The following is a 27,876-nucleotide window of genomic DNA, read 5'->3' on the forward strand; positions in this document are numbered from 1 at the left end:
AGTCCGACGAGGGCGAAAGGTCCGAAGGGGGCGTAAAGGAGTCGAAAAGTGCGAGGAATGACGAAGAGTCCGAAGAGGGAGTAAAGTCCGCAAGTATGTTCGAGGAACTCCAAAAATCCAAGCAAGTCGCAAAGCAGAAAAGTCCTCAAAATCTTTAGGACAAATATTAATAGGATTTCTCTTTTCGACAGAGGTGGCACTGCTGGCGGATCGCAAAGATGCGCTGACCAAGCGACCCCTGGACTTTGATCGCGAGGAGGAGACGCGCAAGGGCGAGACCATGAAATGGCTGGAGTCGCACTTTGGCAGCGAGTCGACAGCGTCGAACGATTCACGTGACGACGAGGCAACGCGGGACGTGGACGCGGATGTAGAGCCCACGAAGAAGAGCTACTTCAATGTGACGATTAAGTCGCAGAGTCAACTGCCAGTGAGCGGTCACAATGCAACTGTGCCGCTCACCCACACTTTGCCGCGCAGCGCCGAACGAGAACGGGAGCGCGAAAGGGAACGTGATCGGGAGCGAGAGAGGGAGCGCGATAGAGAGCGAGAACGCGAACGGGAACGCTTGCCCAGTACACTCGATCGGAAGTATCTAAAGGATCCCGGGTTGGCGGGACGAGGGGGGAAGTTCTATCAGGGCATCTCGAACTGGGCGGAACGTCAGGAACCCGCCTCGAATGTGAATCACTTTTCGTCGCAGGCATTTCGCGAGGATCTCCAGGAGACCATACGTCGCAACGGGCTGAAGAAGAAGCTGAGTGGAGGAGGTGGAGCTCCGCCCGATGTGGTGGCAGCCACAGCGAACGATAGCTATGTGAGTCGAGAGGATATACTGCAACAGAAGCGTCAGAGCTTGTCCTCGCAATTCCTGGCGCGTTCTACACGCGGCTCACGCGATGCCCTCGACGATTTGGATGCCATACCGGGTCTGGGACTCGGCCCAGCCCCAGGACCCGTAGCTGGTCGCGTTCCCGCTGCGGCTGCTTATGCTCCGCGAGCTGTTGAGGAGCCGTCACACAAGCGTGTTGCCTACGGACATGCGCACGGACACGGACGCAGCAGCAGCAATCCCATCATCAACGGCCATGCACCGTCCAGTAACAACAGCAACAATGTGGGACGGGGAAAGAGCTACGAGCGGGGTAGCGAACAGTTTGCGCCGAGCAGCAGCAGCAACAGCAACCTGGGACGACCCACAGTACCGCAGCGTCGACGTGCCATCGAAAAGAAGCTCGGAGAGCTGCAACATGGCTCGAAGGTTGTGGGACCGTCCACAACGGGAGCACAGTTGGAACCACCGCCGGATTATTCGCCGCCACCGCGCAGTCGCAGTCGGAGCTCTTCGCCGCAGGTGGATTATGTGGTAAATCGCGTCAGGCCGCCGGTTGCACCGCAGCTGGAGCCGCCGTCTGGTGTGACCATGACACTGAATCGCAAGCAACAGCAACGCACACGCTTTGCACCCACCTCCAGCTATCCGCCTGCCGTCGCCGCCGTTGCACCGGTCCCGACAGCGGCCTCCTCGTTGAATGGCATGCGACCGACGGCGGCTTCTACGTCGAATCTGTCCACGCTGAGTGCCAGCAAACCGAGCAAAATGGGTCAGGTGATTGGCAACTCGTTGCGCAAGCTGGTGAGCAAAATCCGCTCGGCGAGTGCTGAGCGCAAGTTCCGCATGAAGTCAGCGGCCAGCAAGTCCCGCGAACAATCCCCGGCGGGCGGCAATCGTGGCGGGTTGGGAGAACCGGGCACGCCCAACGGAGCAGCGGTTAATCAGACAACCTATCAGCAGTACAATGTGATCGACGGACACATCGGTGGTGTGGGCACGAACGGATTGATGCGTCACAGCAGCAACGAATCGGATGGATCGTTGAGCGATCAGCAGCGACAGCCGCTCAAGCAGGAGACAGCGCTGCGTGGCCGCTCGGCAGATCCGCAACTCCAGCAGCAGCAGTCGCAGGAGCAGTTGATAAGTCCGCGACAGCGTTACTATCTCGGTGAGGATCCCTACTCGAGCACGCTTTATGGTAAGGAGAACATCTACGAGCGCCATGGGAATGCAGCTCAGGCGCACGGACGCGCTCGCCAACGTTCCCTCGAGCCACGCTACGAGCAACAGCAGCTGCAGCGGGAAAGGGAACGAGAGAGGGAGAGAGAAAGGGAACGCGAAAGGGAACGGGAGCGCGAACGTGAGCGAGAGCAGGAGGATGAGGATGATTACTACGAGTCGAGAGCGTTGCCAGTGAGCTCGACAACGCATACGCTGGGACGCTATCAGAAGCACAGTCAACGCTTCAGCGGCTCCACACCGAACCTGAATGCGCAGCAGGATTATCGCTCGGCTCAGACGTTGCCGCGCAAGCTGCACGAGTCGGGACACCAAATGCAACGACAACAGCAGCAGCAACAGCCGCGTTACAATCAAACCACAACGCTGGAGAAGAGCAATCGCGGCATCTACAGCGTTGCACCGGCTCCCATGCGACCACAGCAACAGTCACAGCAACAGCAGCAGCAACAGCTTGATGCGGCGATTCAGGGACCTGCAAAGCCAGCGCGGACTTATGCCAAAGTGCTGAATCGCAGCAAGAGCTTCAATGTGCACGGCATGAATGGCAGCAACGATCCTAGTCCCATCTACATCGAGAAGCTGACGAGGAACAACTATAGCAATGGCTACGCCAGCAGCGGACGCCAGTTGCCCCCTGCAACGCAGTTCCAACAGCAGCAACCGCAACAATCGGAAGCGTACAAATCGAATCCGCATCTCTTTTCCAGCGGCAAGGATAATTCACTGAAGAGTGGCCTCAAAAGTCCCTCGATTGTGAATTTGATCAGTCGCAGTCAAAAGGATCTAAGCAAAATCACCGCTAACGATGAGGATCTCTATCAGGAGGACAGAAAACGCGAGCGCGAGCAACAGCAACAACTTTATATGCGGGCTCCCGATCTCTATCGTGTGATGCATGGCGGGGTTGAGGAGGATTACGCTAGATCACCCAAGTATGCGTTGCAGGCAAAGTATTCCCTGGACTCGCGCTCTCCCCCAGCCGTTGAGCTCAACAAGGACACGGCGAGCATTGTGCGGCAACAGCAGCAGCATCCACAGCATCATCCACAGCAGCTGCGTCGCGGCTCTGGCGCCACCATCATCGAGCTGCGCAATCGCAAGTGAAACGCAGAACAAGTCTCCACTCTCCACAACTCTCCGCAGTTACTCGACTCTCGGCTTTAGTTTCATTTGACAAGCTGCAAATCAAAATGAAAGGCCCCAGGATACAAAATAAGCACCCAACAGCATTGCAGTCGTCATCATTATTATTATCATCATGATTATCATTATTATTATTATTATTATTATTTTTTGTTGCCTCTGCTGCCACACCTGACACACGCCCCTTTCTTCCATCATATTCTATATATGTGTTTTTTTTTGGTTTTTTTTTACTAATTGTAACAATTTAATTGTAACTTTTGTTGTATAGTTAAACGTTAAACACTTGAAACTAATTAATTAATTTGCATATAATTATGAATTAATTGTCGCCTCCCCCTTCCCCTACTTACCTACTACAAACCTAATATGTACTTATATCTACTATATATATTTATATATATATGTAAAATTTCAAAAATGGGAAAAACAAAAACAAAAACAAACAAGGAGTAAAACAAACATAATTTACACATTTAATAATAATTTGCTTAATAATACAACCAATTCCAATTACAAAAATTATAATAAACAAACAACATAAAGTGCCAAAATAAATAATGCAAAAAAAAATACTGTAAATGTTTTTTCATTTCTTAGAAGGAAAAGGTTTTATTACTGTGTACAAAATGATTCATTTCAGTTATGTTAATGGATAGGTCGAGAGACTCTTAACCTGCGCATATTAACAACTGTTTACGGGCTCGATTAAACACGTTTTAATTGAGAAATTAGTCAGTTGCTTTGTTGATCTATACAATGTATAGCAAAGTGAGTGAGAATAATCAATCACTTAATTGGCAATTATTAATTCTAGGTGCATATAATGTAGTATGCTGATTTTCTTTTCCATTCCATTTTCTATACTTTTTTCAAAGCCAAGTCCAATCAACCCTTTAAGCCATGTGTTTTATGTGGTCAAACCCGTTTGCATATTTAGTTGACAAGCTGGTTGCTACACTTAGAATAATAATAATAAGATGGGTTTGCATGTTGCATGACTAGTTACCACTGCCGAATTATCGCGCAAACAAGATTTTCGTTAATTATTCTATTTTAAAATTATCTTTGATCGACCCACGATTTTAATTTTAGAAGTGGATACCTATACTTAGATCAGCAGTTTCAACGAATAAACAGTTTGATCCGAAGTTCAATGCGAGTAGTTCACGGTTGTCTCAAAACTTTTTGGCGAATTTTTTTATGTGTTCTAATAAAACGGTCAATTATCTTGGACTTATCAAAGTGTGTGTTAAATCCGTTCTTACTCCGTTCTTACTTTTATTACGCAGTGTTAATAGGAATTTAAAGATAAGCCAATATAAGACTTGAAATCTTTATACATCCCTGATCTTGTATTAAAGAAGACCTTGAAGGGGAAGGATATGAAGAGATTAGTAATAGAAAACTAAAACCTTTTAAATTTTCCTTATAAGAGAGAAGACTTATACTACCGAAGACTTATACTACCGTATATAAGAGATTTTATTAGTATACAGTTTATATATAAGGAGTTTGTACAAATAGAATATTAGTAACAAGATACTACAATCTTTTATATACGGAAGTATAAGCCGTATACTACTAAAAACTTTTATATACATAAGTATATATCGTATACTACTAAAAAGTCTCTTACTCGGAAGTACAAACCGCATAGAAGAGGTTTTGGTAATATAATAGTAAATCTCTTTATATTTCCCTTGACGCCAAGTCATACTTGACTTGCTCCCACGATTTTGGAATGTTTCGTTAGCAGATTGCATTAAATGCAGCTTTAACAGTTTCTCACATATGTTTATAAGAACACACAGACAAATCGGACTACTTAGCTATATCTAAATTGGCCTGCTTACTCTACATACAAAACGGACTGACTTGTCTATATCTAAATCGTCTTATGTCTATCTGCTTATAAACTCTAGTTTACTCAACTTATAAAAGATGTTGAAGCTGCTGCTGTTGCTGCCTGTGCTGGCCCAAGCACTGGACTCCAGCTTTGCAACCAGCTCGTTGCTGGAGGGTCTCACACAGCTGATGCTTAGTCCATCCAGCAATCAAACGACGCGATGCGGACAAGAGCTGCTGGCGCTGCATGCAGCCTGGCAGCGACACGAAGCCTGGGCGCTCAAGGGTAAAGAAAACTTTCCACCAAATTCGAATCCACTCTAACAACTCTTCCTGCAGCCTTCGATGCATCGGGCAGCGGGTATGCCAACATACTGATGGGCGACGCACACTTTTTGGGCAGCCGCACCACCTGCCAAGCGGTCAATCAGCTTGTGCTCAGGTATTACACATCGAAGCAGCAGCATCTGCTGGACAGTCTGGCGCCCTTTGGCTTCGACTATCGCGTGGTTTATGTCAATGCCACAACGCGTTTCAAGCTGCGTTTCCTACATAGACCCGCGACGCTGATGCACATTGGACTCTGTGTGCCGCAGAGCTGTGAACGCGACGAGCTGGAACAGCTGTTGCGCCAGACACTCGCGGTGCAACCATTGGAGCATCAGTACATGGAGCTGCAGCCTCAGTTGGTGTACACAAAGAAACCACAATTTGTGGGTCGCTTTCTTGAGAGTCGCGCCTTTCGATTGCTCATCACTCTTCTCTCGATTGTGCTGCTGCTGACGCTGCTCAGCAATGTGCTGCCCAAGGGCTGGAGTCGTGTGCTCGACTGCTTTCATGTGCCCAGCAATTGGCAGCGTTTGTCCGACAGCAGCAAAGAGATTGCCGTCATCAATGGGCTGCGTGTGGTGGGCGCCATCTCGATGTTGATACTCCATGTGCCGTGGTACTCGTTATCGGTTAATCACACGGCGGGCACACTCAAGGCCATTACGAGCCTTTGGCTGCATCATTCCTATGTGCCGGCCATGGTCGAGATGTTCTTCACTATCAGGTGAGCTTACGCTTCTTCTACTTTTTCCACTCGCTTAAGTTCTCTTCTCTTTCCTTCTAGTGGCTTCCTCACTGTGTCCAGCTTTCTCAGCAATCGCGCCCAGCTGCAGCGCTTGGCCGAGCAGCCGCTGTCCAGCAATCTGGTCGCCTACCTCAAGTCCTTGCTGCAGCGCTACTTGCGTCTGGTGCCCATGCAGATTGTGCTCATGCTTCTGGTGACCGTTGCCATTAGCTATTATCGTGAGGTGTCTCTGCTGCACGTCCATGTGCCACTGGATGACTACTGTGCCCAGGACTGGTGGCAGAATGTGTTGCTCATCCAGAATCTGTTCAGCACCCATTATATGTGCGCCAATTGGACTTGGTCGCTGGCCTGCGAGATGCAGTTCCATATGCTCGCCATGCTCCTGCTCCATTTGTATGTGCATCGTCCGAAGCTGGTGCGTCGTCTCGTTGTCGGCATACTGGTGGCCAATCTGGTGTATTCGCTTGCCTTGGTCGTCACGATGGACATTCAAATGCGCTTCGAAATTCTCTCTCCGCAGATGAACGATCATTTCTACTTTAATTCGTTTGTGCGTTTGCAGACATATGCCGTCGGCGCCGTCTATGCCCATGCCCACGTCAATGGGATGCGTGATGGAAAGACACCGCTTGACTTGGTCTTTCCGGGGCGTCTAGTGAAATCCTTGGCTGCCACAGCCGTGTTGTGGGTGATTTGGCAATTGCAACTGCAGGCGAACGATCAGAATAAGCAGCTCATTGCTGCCGGCCTCATAATGATACGTCTCATCATTTCGCTGATTACGTTACATTTGATTTTGGCCAACTTTAGCACTGAACGTTGTTCTTTCGTCATTCGGTGGGGAACGCAATTGCTGCAAGCAAATTGTTTTCAGTTCTTAGGCAAATTGACGTTTACGTTTTACCTGATTCATCCGTTGCTTATTATGTGTTTTAATTATGGTTTTAGCTATTTACTGCCTTCCGATTTTAGTCTTTGGGTAAGTACAACGCAAACCGTAAGAGGTTTCGTTAAAATCAGTCACGTAACATAACGTTTTTTCTCTTTTTTCGTTGCAGTCCATCCTTTCGATTGCGTACACAGTTATTGGCTTTGCAATGTCCACCGTGTTGACGCTGTTCCTTGAAATGCCGTTCAATAGACTTACCAATTTGTTGATGTCTTCACTTGCCACACAACAAGCTCCAGAGTCCAAGAATAAAGATAAATAAATACTCGATTAATATAGACGTTAAGTTTACGTTATATTTTTGCGCTCGGCTGCGCTCAGTTTTGCGTTGCTCTTTTTTAAGCAAGTTCGCCAATCACGATACCGACGACGACGGCGACGAAGGGTAAGTCCGAAGGTGTTGAAAAGTGCGAGGAGGTCGAATAGTTCGATGAGGACGAAAAGTCCGAAGATAAGTCTAAGGAGGTCGAAAAGTGAGAAGAGATCGAGAAATATGTGGAGGAGGAGAAGGAGGCGTAAAGTATGAAGAGTTTTAAAAGTCCTAATAGGTGGAAAAGTCCTAAGAGGTCCAAGAGGATGACGAAAAGTCCGAGGAGGGCAAAATGTCTGAAGAGGACACACAGTATGAAGGGTTTGGAAAGTCCTAAAAGGTGGAAAAATCCGACAAGGTCAAAAGTAAGAGGCGGTCAAAAAGTTGGAGAGGGTCGAAAAGTCCAAGGAGAGCGAAAAGTCCAAAGGGGGCGTAATGTAGGAAGAGGTTGAAAGCTTCGAAGAGATTAAAAAGTTCGAGGAGGTCGAAAAGTGCGAGGAATGACGAAGAGTCCGAAGAGGGAGTAAAGTCCGCAAGTATGTTCGAGGAACTCGAAAAATTCAAGCAGGTCGCAAAGCAGAAAAGTCCTCAAAATCTTTAGGACAAATATTAATAGGATTTCTCTCTTCGACAGAGGTGGCACTTCTGGCGGATCGACGGAGAGAGTCAACTGCCAGTGGGCGGACAAAATGCAACTGTGCCGCTCACCCACACTTTGCCGCGCAGCGCCGAACGAGAACGGGAGCGCGATCGGGAGCGCGATAGAACGCGAACGGGAACGCTTGCCTAAAGGATCCCGGGTTGGCGGGACGAGGCGGGAAGTTCTAGCAGGGCATCTCGAACTGGGTGGAACGTCAGGATCCCGCCTTGAATGTGAATCACTTTTCGTCGCAGGCATTTCGCGAGGATCTCCATGGTCTATACGTCGCAACGGGTTGAAGAAGAAGCTGAGTGGAGGAGGTGGAGCTCCGCCCGATGTGGTGACAGCTACAGCGTCAAACGTGGCGGGTTGGGAGAACTGAGCACGCCCAACGGAGCAGCGGTTAATCAGACAACCTATCAGCAGTATAATGTGATCGACGGACACATCTGTGGTGTGGGCACGAACGGATTGATGCGTCACAGCAGCAACGAATCGGATGGATCGTTGAGCGATCAGCAGCGACAGCGACAGCCGCTCAAGCAGGAGACAGCGCTGCGTGGCCGCTCGGCAGATCCGCAACTCCAGCAGCAGCAGTCGCAGGAGCAGTTGATAAGTCCGCGACAGCGTTACTATCCCATTTGAAACAAACAACAAATGCTGTCGAAAAGAAATTATAGCTCTATCTCTTATAGTCTTTCAGATCTAGGTGTTCAAACGGACAGACGGACAGACAGACGGACTTGGCTAGATCGTCTCGGCTATTGATGCTGATCAAGAATATATAGAGTCGGAGATGCCTCCTTCTACCTGTTACATACATTTCCTACCGTCCCTTCTACCCTATAGGTAGCGGCTATAAAAATTATAATAAACAAACAATATAAAGTGCCAAAATAAATAACGTAAAAAAAAGTACTGTAAATGTTTTTAATTTCTTAGAAGGAAAAGGTTTTATTATTGTGTACAAAATGATTCATAAAAGTTAATAGATAGGTCGAGAGACACTTAACATGCGCATTGCGCATATTATCGATGGTTTAAGGGTTAGATTAAACAAGTTTTAATTGAGAAATTAGTCAGTTGCTTTGTTGCTCTATACAATATATAGCAAAGTGAGAATATTAAAAGTGATGGAATGAATTGGCAATTATTAATTCTAGGTGTACAATGTAATGCATTGGTTTTTAAAGACCAAACATTTATTTAAGAAAGTGGAACCCATTACTTTTCTGGACGATCTAATGCATTACTTCCCATTATTATATTAATAATAATAAGATTAAGTTATGTACCAAATATTGTAAGCATTAGCCAGCATTGCAGAGTGGAACATATTCAAACCGCTACTACCATTTGGGGACAATTCCTTGGTTGGTCATAGTTTCTACGACCTAAAACTGTCATTAAAAAGGTAGTTTGTCCCTACTGCTTTATGCAAGATGAATTCATAACATTTGTGGACAATGTAATGTGTTGGTTGCTATACTTTATAAGTAAACACTGCTTGGATACGGTTCTTTTTAATGTGGTTAAATTTTAAATGGATTTAAGTTAGTAGAACTCATTATATTTCTGTACGACTAGAAAATACCTTTATATTGTACATATAAGCCATTACATTTGTAAACGATGTAATGCATGAGTTGTCTTACTTATATCAATACGAATAAGATTAAGTTACATATTAAATATTCTAAACATTGTCCATACATATGTACATACATTCATACAGTTACTAGCAAGTGGAACCCATCACATTTGTGGATAATGTAATGCATTGAAGTGCGACACTTTATACGACATTACACTGCTGGGGTTGTTATTATATTTAATGCGATTACACTATCACATTCACGACAAATTAACGGTTATCTTGAAACTTACTTGCACGTACAATGTATGGAATTATAAATATTGCAAATTGTAGCAATATAAGTAAAATTTGATAAGCAAAAAGTAATTCACAACACTAGCGTTCAATACATTTTTATAGCGCATTTGCAAGTTTCTAATCGCTTCTGTACTTTGTTTTACTATATATTATTTTCGATGCACAATGACAGTCGAAATAAATCGCGTCAAATAAACAGTCTCTCTCGATCGTCGAGCAATTCAAATGGGTCAGTTGCCATAGAACCTTAGGATCAGAATGTTATGGGTCGACCTGTGCACTATTTATTCAAATTGCATTTAAAGTGGTACTAAAACTAAACAAAATAAAACGATTATCTCATCTGGAAGCTAAGCCCAGCACTCCACTGCGACCAGTATTTGATCGACGTTTTACCCGCGAGGTTCATAAAACAAAAGTACAAGTAAGAATACTTACAATGCATTCTTTGTTTCGAAACGTGTGTGTACGTAAGCAAAATTTGCGTATTGTTATTTTGGAAAATGTTAAATACTTATTGCCAAAAATACCGAAATAAATAAGATGTAAATTGTGTCGTTTAACCGATGATGAGGTTTTTTTTGTTGTATACAAAATGACGTGCTTATAAATTAATATTTTTATCATATTTAACATAATAAATAAATTAATATTTACTATTTTAAACAACCCAACTTACAATTTAAATTTAAAGTTGGTAAAAAGTTAAAAGTTTTATAATGAAAGTGCAAGTGTGTTTATTAACTTTATTACCTTTTCTTTTTTCGGGGTTCTATTTTTAAAACATTTTAATAATATGATTTAAACAAAAGGCAAAATTGTTTGTGACAGCAAACCCCAATTTGGGTTTGCATGCTGCGTGATTAGTTGCCACTGCCAAATTCAACTGTGCTATGCGCTTTTTATGGGGCAAGCAAGAGTTCGCTTTCAATAATCCGTTAATTATTCTATTTTAAAAATAACTCTGATCCACCCACGACTCTAACTTTAGAAATGGATTAAATACCTATACTTAGATCAGCAGTTTTAATGAATAAACAGTTCAATCCGAAGTTCAATGCGAGTAGTTCACGGTTGTCTCAAAACTTAAAGGCGAATCCTTGTCAAAAAAGTCCGTCAAGTGTATTAAACAGTGTAAAGCTAAAGGTAAAAATCGAATTCGAATTTTCAATTCCACGGATTCCAAAGTCAATTTTTTTTTTTAAATTTTTTTTGTGTTCTAATAAAATGTGCGCGACTTTTAAAACGGTCAATTATCCTTAGTGTCCTTTGATTTTAAAGACTGAACTGTTCAATATAATCCGTTCTTACTTTTATCACCGCGTAATAAATAATAATAGGAATAGGAATTTAAAGATAAAATAAGCTTTATGCTTTCTAAAAAAAGTTTAAGTAATATAAGACTTGACATCTTTATACATCCCTGATCTTGTATTACAGAAGACCTTGAAGGGGAAGGATATGAAGAGACTAGTGATAGACAACTCATTTAAAATTTTTCTTACACAATATTACTGAACCTTATAAGATAGAAGAAGACTTATACTACCATATATAAGAAATTTTAGTAGTATACAGTTTATATAAATTTTATTAATAGAATTTTAGTAATAAGATACTAAAAACTTCTATATACGGATGTATAAATAATATACTACTAAAAGTATAGTATAGTATATACTACTGAAGTATAAATCATATATTACTAAAAAATCTTATACTTGGAGGTAGAAACCGCATATGTATATGTAAGAGATTTTGATATAATAGCAGTACTCCTCTTATATTTCTCTTGATTCCGATTTATACTTTTAGTAATATAAGACTTTTAATCTATATACATATATACTTCCCTGATTTTGTATTACAGAAGACTTTGAAGGGGGAAGCATATAAAGAGATTTAATTTCCCTAACTTAATATTACTGAACCTTATCTTATATTATTAAAACCTCTTATATACGAAAGTATAAATCGTATACTACTAAAAAAGTCGTATACTCGGAATTAGAAACCGCATAGAAGAGGTTTTGGTAATATAGTAGTAAATCTCTTTATATTTCCCATGACTCCTATTCATACTTGACTTATTCCCACGATTTTTGAATGTTTCGTTAGCAGCTTGCATTAAATGCAGCTCAGTTTCTCACATCTGTTTATAAGAACACACAGACAAATCGGACATACTTAGCTATATCTAAATCGGCGGATCTCCTCCTGCTTACTCTACATACAAAACGGACTGACTCTTGTCTATATCTAAATCGTCTTATGTCTATCTGCTTATAAACTCTAGTTTACTAAACTTATAAAAGATGTTGAAGCTGCTGCTGTTGCTGCCTGTGCTGGCCCAAGCACTGGACTCCAGCTTTGCATCCAGCTCGTTGCTGGAGGGTCTCACACAGCTGATGCTTAGTCCATCCACCAATCAAACAACGCGATGCGGACAAGAGCTGCTGGCGCTGCATGCAGCCTGGCAGCGACACGAAGCCTGGGCGCTCAAGGGTAAAGAAAACTTTCCACCAAATTCGAATCCACTCTAACAACTCTTCCTGCAGCCTTCGATGCATCGGGCAGCGGGTATGCCAACATACTGATGGGCGACGCACACTTTTTGGGCAGCCGCGTCACCTGCCAAGCGGTCAATCAGCTTGTGCTCAGGTATTACACATCGAAGCAGCAGCATCTGCTGGACAGTCTGGCGCCCTTTGGCTTCGACTATCGCGTGGTTTATGTCAATTCCACAACGCGTTTCAAGCTGCGTTTCCTACACAGACCCGCGACGCTGATGCACATTGGACTCTGTGTGCCGCAGAGCTGTGAACGCGACGAGCTGGAACAGCTGTTGCGCCAGACACTCGCGGTGCAACCATTGGAGCACCAGTACATGGAGCTGCAGCCTCAGTTGGTGTACACAAAGAAACCACAATTTGTGGGTCGCTTCCTTAAGAGTCGCGCCTTTCGATTGCTCATCACTCTCCTCTTGCTGGTGCTGCTGCTGACGCTGCTCAGCAATGTGTTGCCCAAAGGCTGGAGTCGTGTGCTCGACTGCTTTCATGTGCCCAGCAATTGGCAGCGTTTGTCCGACAGCAGCAAAGAGATTGCCGTCATCAATGGGCTGCGTGTGGTGGGCGCCATCTCGCTGTTGATACTCCATGTGACGTGGTACTCGGTCACGTCGGTTAATCAAACGTCGGACATGCTCGAGGGCATTGCGAACCTTTGGCTGCATCATCCCTATGTGCCGGCCATGCTCGAAGTGTTCTTCACCATCAGGTGAGCTTCTGCTTTTTCTTCGTTTTCCATTCGCTTAAGATCTCTTCTCTTTCCTTCTAGTGGCTTCCTCACTGTGTCCAACTTTCTCAGCAATCGCGCCCAGCTGCAGCGCTTGGCCGAGCAGCCGCTGTCCAGCAATCTGGTCGCCTACCTCAAGTCCTTGCTGCAGCGCTACTTGCGTCTGGTGCCCATGCAGATTGTGCTCATGCTTCTGGTGACCGTTGCCATTAGCTACTACCGTGAGGTGTCGCTGCTGCACATCCAGGAGCCACTGGATGACTACTGCGCCCAGAGCTGGTGGAAGAATGCATTGCTCATACAGGATCTGTTCAACACCGATTACTTGTGCGCCAATTGGACTTGGTCGCTGGCCTGCGAGATGCAGTTCCATATGCTCGCCATGTTCCTGCTCCATTTGTATGTGCATCGTCCGAAGCTGGTGCGTCGTCTCGTTGTCGGCATACTGGTGGCCAATCTGGTGTATTCGCTTGCCATCCTCATCACGTTGCGCGTACAACTGCGCTTTGACAATGCCTTTTCGGAGCTGACCGAAGGTTTCTACTTTAACCCGTTGGTGCGTTTGCAGACTTATGCCGTCGGCGGCATCTATGCCCATGCCCATGTCAATGGGATGCGTGATGGAAAGACACCGCTTGACTTGGTCTTTCCGGGGCGTCTAGTGAAATCCTTGGCTGCCGCAGCCGTGTTGTGGGTGATTTGGCAATTGAAACTGGAGGCGAATGATCTGAATACGCATCTCATTGCCACCGCTATCGTAATAGTACGTCTTGTCTATTCGCTGATTACGTTACATTTGATTTTGGCCAACTTTAGCACTGAACGTTGTTCTTTCGTCATTCGGTGGGGAACGCAATTGCTGCAAGCAAATTGTTTTCAGTTCTTAGGCAAATTGACGTTTACGTTTTACCTGATTCATCCGTTGCTTATTATGTGTTTTAATTATGGTTTTAGCTATTTACTGCCTTCGGATTTTAGTCTTTGGGTAAGTACAACGCAAACCGTAAGCGGTTACGTTAAAATCAGTCACATAACATAACGTTTTTTCTCTTTTTTCGATGCAGTCCATCATTTCGATTGCGTACACAGTTATTTGCTTTGCAATGTCCACCGTGTTGACGCTGTTCCTTGAAATGCCGTTCAATAGACTTACCCATTTGTTGATGTCTTCACTTGCTACACAACCAGGTCCAGCGTCCAATAATAAAAATAAATAAATACTCCATTGATATGTGCTGCTAACCATCCGTTAAGTTTACGTTATATTTTTGCGCTCGGCTGCGCTCCGTTTTGCGTTGCTCTTTTTTGCGTTAATTGTTGGTTTTTGAATTTACCTTTTTTTAATATATTATTATAGTCAATGCAAATAAGAAATGAATATTCGCGCAGCTTTTGTGAGGACTTAATGTTGGAGTGGTTTTTTTTAGTTAAAGAGAACATGTAAGTAACAAGCTGTATTAAATGATGTGCCATGTTACTCACGCTGTGCAAATATACCAAAATACCAAAGGTGGTGTTGCCAGGCGGCCGCCTTGTTATTTGGGCCATTTTGAAGCACTAGAGTTTGTTTAAAAGCTCAGTCTCAGTTTTTAATAAAATATACAACTGATATATAAATATTTATAAATTTAGCTGGGTCGGTGACGCGCCACTACACAAGTTGTGGAAATATATCGTATGAAGTGTGACCAACTGACAAAGTAGTGGGCTGTTGTATTTGTTGGTATATATTTTCGAATGGTGTCGCATGTCCTGCTTGTGGTCACACACCGACGTAGACAGCTGTTAGAAAAAAGCTTTTTTTTAAGGAAAAATTTTAATAATTGTGAAATGATAATATTTATACAATAAATAATAAAGTTGTTTGTATTCGCGAACTGAAGAAAAGCATTCATGTTTGCGCTAAGAAATCGATGTTTATTGTGTGATAGTGCCATCGCTATTGCTTCACCACTAAGTTGTTTTCCCAAAAATAGCAAATAAATAGAAAAAAATGTAAAATGCAAAAAAGTAGATGTATATAAATTAGCAAAATTGAAACACAAAAAATCAAAACACAATCAAACACACTCACACACACACACATACAGAAACGGCTGCAGCGATGACGTCGCGCAATCTCACCGAGGTGTTTATCATCATGCGCAACAATGCCAGCAAAAATCGCAATCATTATGACGATCATCGGGTAAGCGAATCCATATGGACTATCCCAAATGAATCACATTGTGTTAATTGATGCTCACCGGTTGCCGGTGGCGTGTGGTTGCAGCGTGGCAGCGACTCGGAGCGTTTGCTCAAGCATTCCGTGCGCGAAGCGGAGGAGGGTCTGGAAATGCAGGATGATTACGGCACACCGCCTGTGTGGCTCGACAAATTCGAGGAGGCGCAATACACAATGTCCAAGTGAGTGGGAGAAATTGATATCGATATCAGCGCTTGCTTTCTAACTCTCTTCTGTGTGCAGAATCAAGCCGAAGTTGGACGAACTGGGATCGCTGCATGCCCGGCATCTGTTGCGTCCCACCTTCGATGATCAGCGCGACGATGAGTGTGAGATCGAGGTATTGAGTCAGATTGTGGCCAAACTGATTGCGAGCACCCATCGCCACATACAGTGTGTGCGCTCTAGCCTCGGTGTGGGCAGCAAGGTGGAGCAACGTCTCACCGCCAATGCGGTGGAGTGTGCGCTGCTCCAGCTGCAGGATTTGACGGTCAAGTTTCGCAACAGCCAGAACGCGTATCTGCTGCAATTGAATTCGCGCGAGGAACGCTCTCAGAAGTACTTTGACAACAATGAGTTCACCAACGTGGAGTTGGGCAACGATGAGCTGGGAAATTTCGCTGACAGCTTTGCAGATAACTTTTTGGATTCAGCGGCAACAGGTGGCGGCGGCGGCGGCGGTGGAGGAACCGCTACAAATGCTTATTTGTTCGAGGAGGATGAGCATGAGATCGATGATCATTTCAAGAAGCCGCTGGCGCAACGCATGACACAACAACAGCTACTACTCTTCGAGGAGGAGAACACACGGCTAGCGCAGCATCGGGAGCAGGAGGTGACAAAGATTGTCAAATCGATATACGATCTCAACGACATCTTCAAGGATTTGGGGCATATGGTGCATGAACAGGGCACGATAATGGATCGCATCGATTACAATGTCGAACAGACGCAGACGCGTGTCTCCGAGGGATTGCGACAGCTGCAGCGGGCCGAGATGTATCAGCGCAAGAATCGCAAAATGTGCATCATTCTCGTCCTCGCCGCTGTCACGTTTCTCATGCTGCTGCTGCTCATCTTCACCAAGCTGTAGTTGATGAAGATTATGCTCACACACACACACACACGCAGAGTCACGAAGGCAACGACGTGCAAAATTCCAGCTCCAAGGCTAGCAGTTATTCCGTTATTAACTATTATTATTATTGTCATTATGTGTAGTTCCGTGGTGTGTATAATTGTCACTGTATAATGTAAAATATATATATAAATACCTTTTATTTATTTATTACCAAAGCCAAGTTAATAATATTACTAAAATTGAACGAAAGTTTATCACAAGGTAAATCTTTTAATTGTCAACATTTAATATTCAACTTAAGTTCTCTCTGTTTAAGTTTAAAACGCCAAACTATTTTGTACATAATACTTTTTATTTATTAGAATTGAATTCGATTGAAATTTTCTCTAGTTTAAAAGCCAAACTGTGTAACTTGTGCTAAATAATTTATTATCAAATATCTACGTAATCGGCAACTGATTTGTTTTTCTTTGCTTTAACCAAAATTCGAACCTTTGCTTAAAAACTGTGCCAAGAAATGTTCCTCAGTTTATTTAGCACCTTCCAAATTGTCTAATGAGTCAAACAGAAGCTAATTTATAAGGATTTAATTATGCACTTCTCTTTTTAAACTATGAAATTAACTTTTCCCTTAATTTGCATCTATATGCATGCTGCAATTATTTAAAAGTTTCGCTTTTTTTGCTAAGTCAACCAAGTTTCAAACCGAACCGAAGTCAATGCACAATTCTATGTAATATATGATTGATTTATTTAAGTTAATATTTAGTACAAGTGCAAAAAAAAGAACTAAACTTAAATGTAACATAAGATAGTGACGTCCCCCCAGGATCCTGATCACAGCCCCGAATGTCTCCGGCTCCTACATGCGCTCGGAGAGACGCGTTGCGACTGCACGCAGATTGCCATAGACTTTGCTGGGCGGGGAGCCAAGGATCAGGTTGCAGATGGCGCGACGGGCGAGTTGAATGTTCTGATAGCTGCCCAGTATGTGGATTTTGCTGTCCGCGAGCACAATGCGGGTCTTGGTCACATTCTCGATGGTGAACTTGATGCGTCCTCCCTTGCCAGCCAAGCGGCCAATGGCGCGCGACTGATGATCACCGCGCAGCGTCTTCACATCCTTAATCTCGAACGTCTCGACAAACAGATCCTCAAGTCGCAGCAGGGCCAGTGCATCGTCCACCTCAAAGCCGCAGAGGAAGGCCTTGACAAAGTCGGCGCCCTTCTGCAGATTGGAAATATCGGGAGTCTCGGGGCCAATGCGCAGCTCCACTTGACGTGCCTTCATGTTGAAGCGTATCTGCAGTTTCATGTGTTCCACCACGGGCGTGAAGATCTTCATCCATTGTTCCTTGAGCGATGAATATCTGTGCGGCGGCACCGACACTTTCCGCAATTCACTGCGGATGCGTTTTGCACCAGTTCCAGTGCGTTTCTTAGCGCCTTCGATGCCAGTGGCGGCGTCCACGACAGTCATTTCGACATCGTCTGTGTTGGCGCTACGTTTTTGTGCTTTCTTTGGGGCCACAAAGACATCGGTTTGTATGTTTTCCACCTCCATGTTTGTTATTGCGACTTGCTTAATAACACAAAATAAATTCTGTTCTCCACGTGCGATACACTGTGCATCAGGTTTGCATTTGACGGTGTGACCGTAACTTTTTATTGTTAATATATAACATTCAAGAGTGAAATATACTATAACATATACTGCTGCCACAAATGGAGTCGCGCAATTTCAATGGCCTGGCGATTATTTACAGTTTGCTAAATAGCTGAAATATTTGTTTAATAACTGCTACGCTATTAATAATTATTTAGAATCTTATTTCTGTTTTATTAAGATGTTGTTATCGGTGTATAAAGTGTGTCTGTTGGTCACACAGCTGATCGTTGCTTGCTCAGCAAGTGGGCAGCAATTGCGCGTGTCGTAGCTATCAGCTTTTGCATGTCAAGTGCAGTTTATGCGCTTTCTGTCTATCGATAACAGGCTTAGTTAATTGTTTTGGCGGAATCTGTTAACGTTTTTTTTTTATTTTTTATTTTGTGCAAAAATAAAAAGTGAATACTATAATGTGATTAGGGCATAGTTTGAGTGTTAATATAATAATAAAGTGCATAATATAGTGTGTATATAGCAGTGTTGTGTAAAATAATGCGATCTGTGGCGTTTTTTTCAATTTTTTTTTGTGCAAATTAATAAAAAAGTGAATACTATAATGTATTAAGTGTATAATGTGTGTGTTAATATAGTAGTGTATGAAGCGGTGTTGTGTAGAATGGTGTGATCGAGCTTGAAACTTGTTGAACTCTTTTTTTATGGCTGGTAAGTTTGACTTTTTTGTTGCTATTGCTTTTTTCCTTCCTTATTAACTGCACTTGACTTTAGTTGGATAAACCAACTTGTGCCCACTGCACTCATCGTATGTGTTTGCATTATAGGCATTATGAGGGCTTGGCAGGAAGGGTGGGGAGCTACTATTTATATTTGCGCTTTGTGGCGCGCTTGTCAAATTTCTTGCAACTTGCAATTTTGACACCTTTGTGAAATGCACTTTGTTGATGTTATCAGCACTTACTTATTGTGCACATTGCATAAATGGCCTTTGGGCCAGCGCTTGGGCCTGAGCCCGGGATCTGACCCTCTTCGAAAATGCAAATGATAATGACACGAGGCCCCCAACGAGGCACCAGCGTTAGGTGACATTTTGTATGAGTGCATCAGTGCATGTGTGTGTGTGTGTGTCAGTCACTCCCTCTCCTGCTCTTTCATACTGTGTTGTGCATGCTGTTGCCAATGTTGCCAGAATGTTGAAAACAAAAGTAGCTAGAAAAAAAAGGAACTAGAAATGGCGTTGCCGTAAAACTTTACATATGTGCAGCAAGCGCATTTGTAATATATGTATGTATGTATATTTTTGGTATATTTGTATAATGAAGCTTAATAAAGGGTTACTAAAAATGACGTTGGATATAATACTTTTCATATTTGCATCTAAAACATATACATATATGTATATACATATATATTTGTATATTTTGCGTATATTTGTAAAAATATTTGGCAAAAAGTTGCTGACTTTAAAAAATTATAGGTAACTAAAAGTAGCTAGATGTCGCCGCAAAATGGCCAAAAATGTCAGCACAGTGGCGCTGCTTGCTGTCTAGCTGTCATCATAGGCCATTGCATGTGGGACGCTTGTCTAATCCACAATGGCCGACATTTTAAATACAAATTGCAGCGGTGTTGCATCTCCGATGCTGAAAAGCCTTTGCAACCGTGCAACCGTGCAACGTCCATAGCGATAGTCATAGCCATACTCATAGTCATACTCGTAGTCATAGCTATAGCTATAGCTATAGTCATTGTCATAGTCATAGTCATAGTTGGTGTTTGGGGTTCGTCTCCTTTTTACTCTATTGGCAACTGATTAGCATTTAAATTAAAATGTCGCAAAGTGGCCTTAACAAAATGTTGCTAGCTCTTTAGTCTTCTCCCCTCAACCCTCTCTTTACCTCTACCTCTATCTCTATCTCTCTGGTTGTGTGTTGCTATTGCAGCTTATTGTCTCTGGTGTCACCTGTTTATGCTGCTGCTGCTGCTGTCACTGAGATTGGTTCGCCTCGCAATTGCCTTTGTGCCGAGCACGGAAAAAAAAACTCTGAAGCGTCAACCATAAAGGAGTATATATGCGGATGCGGATGTGGATGTGGACGGGATGTGGGATGCAGCTACGCTTGTTGCGGATGTGGCATGCAATTGTTGCATGCCACTTCAAAGAGCCCGCTCCACTCACAACAGGCGGCGACGGACGACGACGATGAGCTTAATTATGAAAATTAATTGTATTCGAATGAATAATGTTAATTGATTTTTCTCTCAATCGGCCCACCTGGCGTATAAGTAATCAAGCCGCTTTGCTGACCTCACGCGCGCAGCGCTTACTATGATGCTCCATTGTAGTCGCATCGCGTCGCCATCTCGTCTCGTCTCGCATTTCACCAATTAATTAGTCCATTTCATTGTTGTGCGCCAGAGAGAAACAACGCAAAATCAAATACGTTCGTTTCATCCACGCTATCTGCCACGCCCCCGCCTCCCGCCCACCGCCTCTCGCACATTTTGCCTGTTATTGCAATTGAGATAGTTAAGCACTCAGTCACGTAATTCATTTGCATTGAGCGCGTGGTCAGCGCTGAATATCCCTTAGCGTGCCATCAGCAGCAGGCTAAAACAGCAGCAGCCACTCCCCCACCACAGAGAGAGAGAGTCTGCGGTGTGGGAGCACCAAAAAAGAAGGGCAGCGTGCCACGCGGGCCTATTCTCCAATATTGCGCCTATTCCCTGCATGTTTCGCTCTACATTTAACTCTCCATTCCATAACTTTTACGCTTTGACAGTGTGCCAAGCTCGTCAATGCTTCTCTTTTCATGTTCTTTAAATACTCTTATATTTCCACACGTTTCAGTTGCACTTTTCTCCATCATTCCAATGTTAAGGCTTTATTCAATACGGTATTCTTCATTATTTTTTATTTGGCTAGGCAATTGAACTGCTTTATTATAATCTATTGAAGGTATAACTTGTCAAGCTGCCAATAAGGTAGCAGAACACCTGTTAAATAATAAAACATACCAATTTTAAATAAAAAAAAAATCTATTGAGATAATCCTCTACCACCATTACTCAACAAACTTAGCAATTATTTCCAATATTTAGCTATATCCGGAATTACTTTCATAATTCATTGCGAAACTCTCTATTATTCTATACAACTCTCCGCCTCTTTCTTCTACAATACTCGCAAATACTTTTGTAATACTGTTTACAACATACATATATAGATCTGCATAACTTTACATTTCGGTCGATATTGTTTCTTTATTTCTTAGCGAAACTCTTCATTACTTTCCCTATCTCCCTATTACTCTACATCACTCACCACTTCTCTCAATTAGTCTAAAATACTCGCTATTGCTTTTATAAAACTTCTTACAACTCTCTACTTCTCTACACAACTCTACAGAACTCTCCATCTTTCACTATTCTTCTACACTACTCGCAAGCACTTCTATAATATATTTTATAACTCTTCAATACTCTACACAACACTACATTTCAGCTATTGATCCTGTACTACTTTGGGAATCTGTCCATTACTCTTAACATCTCTTCAGAACTCTCAATTACTCTACACCACTTACTACTTCTCTACATTAGTCTAAAATATCCGCTATTGCATTTATAATACATTTCACAACTCTCCTATACTCAGCATATATCTACACTTCCCTCACTATGCTAGAACTCCCTGCAAAACTCTCCATTACTCTAAACATCTCTCCACAAAGCCTAGTTTTCACAATTGAAAACAATCCTCTCCATTAATCCTCTCCTTATAAAACTCTACACTAATCATTTCTATTATAGAGTACTCTACACTACACTACACTCTACAATTGCACCCAACTTTTTCTCCACTTTTCTTCATCTTTCGATGTCATTCTATAATGCTGTTGATTGCTCTTCACTATTGAAAGTTTAGCTCCATCATTGAACTTTTCATAAAACTCTCCACTTATCATTATTATTCTAGGGTACTCTACACTATTTTCTCGCCACTCTTTCTCCACTCTTCTTCCATACTCTACACTACTCGATGTCATTCTATAATGCTGTTGATTGCTCTTCACTATTGAAAGCCTAGCTCCATCTCTGAACTTCTCATAAAACTCTCCACTCATCATTTCTATTCTACACTATTTTCTCTAATTGCACGCAACTCTATCTAATTTTGTTTTCTGCTATTCCACAACAGCTTTAAGTGTCCATCCGGCTTCTGTGCAAAGATGCGTACGAGTGTAAACTACATAATTCATCTAGAAGTGGTAGAGAACATCAAATTTAGCTCGTGAGTAACAAGTAGTCACACCTCAGATGGACACGAGGTGGCAAGGGAGGAGCAGAGAAGCGGGGGAGATATATTTTTCGTATAGTTCATGACATTTGGTCGTTGGTCGTCGCCCCCAACTGCAACTGTTTAACCAAATTGATGCGTGGAAAACTTTGTATTTCGGCTATTTTTTATGCGACGTTTGGTCATTTTTCATGGTCAGTAATTGGCAAGACTATGACGTCGTCGTCGTCGTCGTAGTCTTTGTGCTCCGTCTCTACCTCAACGTTCAGCTTCAGCTTTGGCTTCAGCCTTAGCACAACTGCTGTTCCATATCATGCATTGTCCCCTTGGGCTGGTGACAGAACGAAGCAAACGAAGCGAACGAAAGCGCGCGCGTTGCTGTTGCGTTTATTCTCCCACCATTCTCTGGCCTTCTTCATCTTGACTCGTCCCCCCAACACACACACACACACATACACGGAGGCTATGCATATATATGCGCTATTTATGTGGGCGTGTGTGTGGGCGTGTGCCATCTATGCTCACGTATCAATAAGTGCTTGAGACGTGAACTGAATTTTTTATTACCGTTTCTAGACTTATGCACAAAAGTGAATGTCCCCTCGCCGTGCCGCAGGACGCAAGACAAGCAAGAAGAGATGGAGAGAGGTGGAGTGGGGAGAGGGGTGAAAAGTGGGGGCTAGAGACACGCTGATAGAGCGCCAAATGGAGGTGGCAACGAGTGAGGCCGTTTGTTCCTTCGTTCGTTCGTGGCTGAGGCAGGACGTTGCGAATATGTCTCTCAGCATGCCAAATTGCCTGTGAAATATTTTCCAAATATATACACATACCACACACACATGTGTGTGTGTGAAGATATATCCATATATATATATATGCAATTGGAATACTCTACAACTGAATGTCTTTTGTTCTCGCAACATCTGTTTCTTTAAACAAGGTTTGTCACATTTTCCACTTATCTCGTTCACTTTTCGTTTTATTACATTTTTAGGCTGTCAGCGCACGTTTCAGATGGTTGGTTAGCCTTCGGTATATTTCAGTATTTTTTTTTAGTATATTTTAAGAATAATACTGCGTTCTTATTGTTGCATTAAGTATCACCAATACAATATGTTTCTTAGGCTGTCAGCATACGTTTCAGTTGGTTGTTCACTCTTCGGTATATTCTAGTATTTTTGGTATTTTAATTTAGTATATTTAAAAAAGAATACCACATTCTTGTTTGTGCATTGAGGTTGTATAGCCTTCTAATCTTGTATATTATAGTATTTTTAGTATTTTAATTTGGTATATTTTAGAAATAATAATGTATTATTGTTGTTGCATTGATCACGTATACAATGTTTCTTAAGCTGTCTTAGATAGTTGTACACCCTTCGGTATACTCCAGTATTTTTTAAGTATATTTTAAGAGTAATACCGTATTATTGTTGTTACATTGATGGTTGTATACCCTTCTGTATATTATAGTATTTTTTTAGTATATTCATTTGGTATATTTTAAGAATACTACCGTGTTAGAGCACGTTTCAGATGGTTTTTAGCCTTTAATATTATATATTCGAGTATTTTTGAGTATACTGATTTGGCAATATATAAAAAGGGATGGATAGAGAGGGCGATGGTAAGTGAGACTTAGAGTAACATAAGAGAAAGAGAGAGTAAAGTGTTTGCTCATGAGGCAATTGGCTACTAATCTGAGGCACTCAGCGCACCATTTGGCCTAATCCGTTAGCGAAAGGGACGACGGACATTATGAGTTCAAAACGCAACGCAACGTAACGCATCCATTTTAATTATATGCCACGGTATATGGCGTCATGTGTGGGGATTAACTGTAGCTCTCAAGCTTAAGCTTGAAGTTTCGAACGGCATCGATAGTGAGAGTTGAAGATGCTGGGATGCTTGGGCTGAGCAACTTACGAGCACAATAACACGACACTTAAGTGCATTCGTCCTGCGACCCAAACCAAGGACGTTCACGTTAGAGCTCGATTTATCGCCACTAGAGATGGGCATGTCTCCTGTGTCATTAAAGCGAAATGAAAATAGTAATTTCACTTTAAACCTTTTCTCCTTAATCATGGTATGTAAAATTTACTGATTGGGAAAGATTAATAACTATTTTCTGAAATCGATGCAATATTATGGAATGTGATTTTATATAACGCTACATCATTTAACACAAAATAAGCCAGAAAAATCCTACAAAAACTGCAATTACGATAGTTACAATAGTTCTTAAGAGTTCAAACTAATTTCAAAAAGCCCGTCTGATTAGTATCTATGATTGTTAAGATAGTTCTTAAGAGTACAAACCAAATCTTAGATTAGCATCATCATTATCATTTACAATATTTTCGATAGGTCCTGAGAATACTAACGAATATCAAAAAGCCAGAAAAACTCTCCAATAGCAACTACGATAGTATTTACGATAGTAACGATAGTTCTTAAGTTTACAAACTAATTTTAAAATCCAGAAAAACTTTCCAAGAAGCGACTTGACTCTTTAAGCTTATATTGCAATCTGATTTGATAGTGAATAGCGACTACGATAGTAACGATAGTTCTTAAAATTACAAACTAATTTGAAAAAAGCCAGAAAAGCACTCCAAGGAGTGGACTTTACTCCTTTAAGTTGCATTTGAAATTACAGTCTGATTCGATATTAAACAGCAACCATGATAGTATTTACGATAGTAACGTTAGTTTTTTAAAAAATACTAAATACTAGCAACATATACTTCGTAGTATAAGTTAAAGCTTAATCTAGATAAAGCAATTGTTTAATTTATAGATTTCTTCAAACTTGTTTGCTACACACAAGAGCAAAGAGAAAGAAAAATGTGCAGAACAATGAAAATAAGCCTTAGCTTGTGCTTATCGTGACACGCATCCATCTCTAGTCTGAGCTGTTGCGAGGGTTCAATGCCGTCGGCAATGGGATTGAAAATGGCTTTCAGGTAATTTCTCTTAATGGCGTGGAATGAGAAGAGCAGGAGAAGAAAGGAGAGGAAAGGACAGGAGGAAGGAGGGAGGAGGTTGATGCCTTGGCAAACGTTTCACAGACGCTGTTTATGTCGGCGGAGCCAAATTCGAACTCAAACTGCAAGGGACAAGTGATAAACGGCCTGACATTGCTGCTTCTCTGGTCCTTTGGTCCTCTGGTCGTCTGGTCTCTCGTCGTTGGACAATTGTGAATCTGGCTGGCTTCAGCAATTGATTTATAAATCAATAAAAATATGTGCATAAATATTTGCCGAGACAATATAAATAAATTACAATGCAGTGTGAGCAGTCGGCTGAAAAACCTTATGCAAAATGCAACAGGACGCAGCGGCGAAAGGACAACGAAAGACAACCGGAGGACAGAGAATAGAGAACCGAGAACAGAGAACAGTCAGCACCGACTTTAAGGCCAAGATGAAGACACGAGTAGCAGATATTCAATATGAATATGAAAATGGAAATCGCAATCGCAATGGCAATGGCAAGAGGAGGAGGAAAACGGAAAACGAAGCAAAAAGGAATGAGGAAAATGGGGGAAATGTGGCCCAAGATGCAAGCACAGACAATGCCAGTCAAGCAATATGAATGTGAATGCGAATGTGAATGCGAGTATGAATACACTCGTATGAACGTAAGCATATATGTGGCATATATGTAAGTATGTGTTGTGCATGTTGCTGCTGCTGTTGCAACCTCTGCCTATTTCTTATTAACTGACCAGCCCAGTGAACACTTGGCTTAGACCTAAGCGAGGGCAGATTAAGAAGTTCTTAGCTTGTGGAAACATTTGTTAAAATTTACTTAAAAAAACTTTGTTTGATTCATTTGTGATCAGTGACTTGAATCGTTGGAGTTCATTAATGTAAAAAAAACCTTGACTTATAAAAATATATTTATGTTAGAGCGAATATCTAATAGCTATGTGTGATGTAGTTCCATTAAGAAAATTAGTTTATTACATTAATAAATATATATGCTGACTATCGAGTGTATTATAAATAATTAATACTAGATAAACGATAATTTCAACAATTGTGTAATTTATTATGGATCGATTTAGCTTGTGAATCAATCGGTACTTTAACTGTTAATAGAAACAAATATATTAAATAAGCCCATTTTCTTAAAATCCATACATTGAAAGAGTTGGTAACACTATTTTATTTTCACTCTTTACTTCCATTCTATTGAATAAGTCGTTGGGGATGGCATGTGAAAATATATAGTATTTCAAACATTGAAGATTATTTAGTACGTTATTTCTAACAACAATAGTTCATTCATTGCAAATATTAAATTGAAAATGTTGATGCCAGCAGAGTTCATCAAAAACCATGAAAAGTAGAGACTGACAATTTACCAATTTATGATTATTAGTAATAAAGAGAGAGGAAGAGGCGGAGGGAAAGAGAATGTTATGAATGTTATCAGTAAATGAGATTTGAAACAATTAATTAAAAGTCGATTAATTATGGTCGACGTGTGAAATGCATTAGACAGAAGAGCGAAATCGATTAGTTGTCAGTCGACCCACGCGTACCAGAAGCTGAGCGTAATCATACATGTGCATATGAAACTCGAACTCGACAACACGAGGACTATACAGCCATGGATAATGGCAGGACACAGAGCTTCAACTGTTGCTGCTGCTGATGCTGATGCTCATGTTGCTGCTGCTGCTGCTGCTGAGGGCAGCAATAGTCAGATTTACTTTGGACCCATAATTTGATGTATTGTGTGTGCAATGTGAACGCAATTTAAATATGTGTGCAATTACGTAAAATGTTTGGTTACAGAGAGACGTCCAGAGAAAAGCCGTGCGCTGAGGGGCGGAGCCCAAAAACAATTTCAGGTGCCAACTAATCAAAAATGCGAGCAATTATAATTGATTAAAACGAGCCCTGAGAGCCCAGAGCCAGCATCACAGCCAGCGTCAGAGCCACAAGCCTGAGACGAAAGCCCAAAAATGAAACGAGTCGATGAGCCGAACTCAAAACCGAGAGAGACGAATTGATGCAGTCAGGCAGTAATTCATCCATTTGAACAAATTGCATATGAGTTGTGGGTTGTGCCTAGTGAAAGGACAACCCAAAATATGTCAATAACATTGCTGTTTCTCCTCCTTCTTTGATCGCATATCACCAACTGATTTCCACTGATTTAAAGCAAACTTTATTTGCGGTTCAAATGCTTAATATCCTCCGACACTTTGACTGTCCTCCGACAATTTATGTTATCGCATCCATGCTTATGGCAAACCTCACAAAATGCATTGCAATTTATGGAAATAGAAAATCTTATTTGCTTGACAGCCTTTAATTAGTCAGCTAAATCAATAAACATTTGCACAATTCAATTATGTACATATATGCATTGAAGAGCGATAATATCTTTTAGAATCA

The 27,876-nt window shown here is 42.2% G+C and overlaps 5 protein-coding genes across 12 annotated transcripts in view; 4 read left to right on the plus strand and 1 right to left on the minus strand.

Moving 5' to 3' along the window:
• Window positions 1-3,780, plus strand: part of LOC132797233 (zinc finger CCCH domain-containing protein 13) — a 40,194-nt gene extending 36,414 nt beyond the window's left edge. For all 3 annotated transcript variants that reach the window (XM_060808847.1, XM_060808845.1, XM_060808846.1), the window contains one exon: window positions 192-3,780. In XM_060808847.1, the coding sequence (XP_060664830.1) occupies window positions 192-3,181 (2,990 nt within the window). In that variant the 3' untranslated portion in view covers window positions 3,182-3,780. The remainder of the gene's footprint in view (window positions 1-191) is intronic.
• A 577-nt stretch (window positions 3,781-4,357) lies between these two features.
• On the plus strand, window positions 4,358-8,178 carry LOC132795436 (nose resistant to fluoxetine protein 6-like). 2 transcript variants are annotated; one of them, XR_009633437.1, is made up of 6 exons: window positions 4,358-4,465; window positions 5,146-5,354; window positions 5,408-6,122; window positions 6,183-7,125; window positions 7,205-7,480; window positions 8,040-8,178. XR_009633437.1 is itself a non-coding variant. In XM_060806139.1 (5 exons), the coding sequence occupies exons 2-5, from the start codon at window positions 5,165-5,167 to the stop codon at window positions 7,355-7,357; spliced, it is 2,001 nt and encodes a 666-aa protein (XP_060662122.1). In that variant the 5' UTR covers window positions 4,358-4,465; window positions 5,146-5,164; the 3' UTR covers window positions 7,358-7,506. The 2 variants fall into 2 exon arrangements, 1 of the variants encoding a protein (XP_060662122.1); XM_060806139.1 differs by lacking the exon at window positions 8,040-8,178 and having other exon boundaries at window positions 7,205-7,506.
• A 1,943-nt stretch (window positions 8,179-10,121) lies between these two features.
• Window positions 10,122-14,475, plus strand: LOC132795434 (nose resistant to fluoxetine protein 6-like). Of its 5 annotated transcripts, none has more exons than XM_060806135.1 (5): window positions 10,122-10,405; window positions 12,255-12,444; window positions 12,498-13,215; window positions 13,276-14,218; window positions 14,298-14,475. In XM_060806135.1, exons 1-5 carry the CDS (start codon window positions 10,379-10,381, stop codon window positions 14,448-14,450), a joined length of 2,031 nt encoding a protein of 676 aa, XP_060662118.1. In that variant the 5' UTR covers window positions 10,122-10,378; the 3' UTR covers window positions 14,451-14,475. The 5 variants fall into 5 exon arrangements, with proteins under 5 accessions (XP_060662118.1, XP_060662119.1, XP_060662121.1 ...); XM_060806136.1 differs by having other exon boundaries at window positions 10,122-10,363; window positions 12,236-12,444; XM_060806138.1 differs by having other exon boundaries at window positions 10,122-10,363.
• Window positions 14,476-15,000: 525 nt separating this feature from the next.
• On the plus strand, window positions 15,001-16,753 carry LOC132795437 (syntaxin-16). Its single transcript, XM_060806140.1, has 3 exons — window positions 15,001-15,421; window positions 15,506-15,639; window positions 15,701-16,753. Exons 1-3 carry the CDS (start codon window positions 15,338-15,340, stop codon window positions 16,548-16,550), a joined length of 1,068 nt encoding a protein of 355 aa, XP_060662123.1. The 5' UTR covers window positions 15,001-15,337; the 3' UTR covers window positions 16,551-16,753.
• A 512-nt stretch (window positions 16,754-17,265) lies between these two features.
• Window positions 17,266-18,186, minus strand: LOC132795438 (RNA-binding protein pno1). The gene has a single exon (XM_060806141.1). The coding sequence runs from the start codon at window positions 18,100-18,102 to the stop codon at window positions 17,401-17,403; it is 702 nt and encodes a 233-aa protein (XP_060662124.1). The 5' UTR covers window positions 18,103-18,186; the 3' UTR covers window positions 17,266-17,400.
• Window positions 18,187-27,876: the final 9,690 nt, after the last annotated feature.

The sequence above is a fragment of the Drosophila nasuta genome, chromosome X (assembly GCF_023558535.2).
Source record: "Drosophila nasuta strain 15112-1781.00 chromosome X, ASM2355853v1, whole genome shotgun sequence".
Classification (NCBI taxonomy): Eukaryota; Metazoa; Arthropoda; class Insecta; order Diptera; family Drosophilidae; genus Drosophila; species Drosophila nasuta.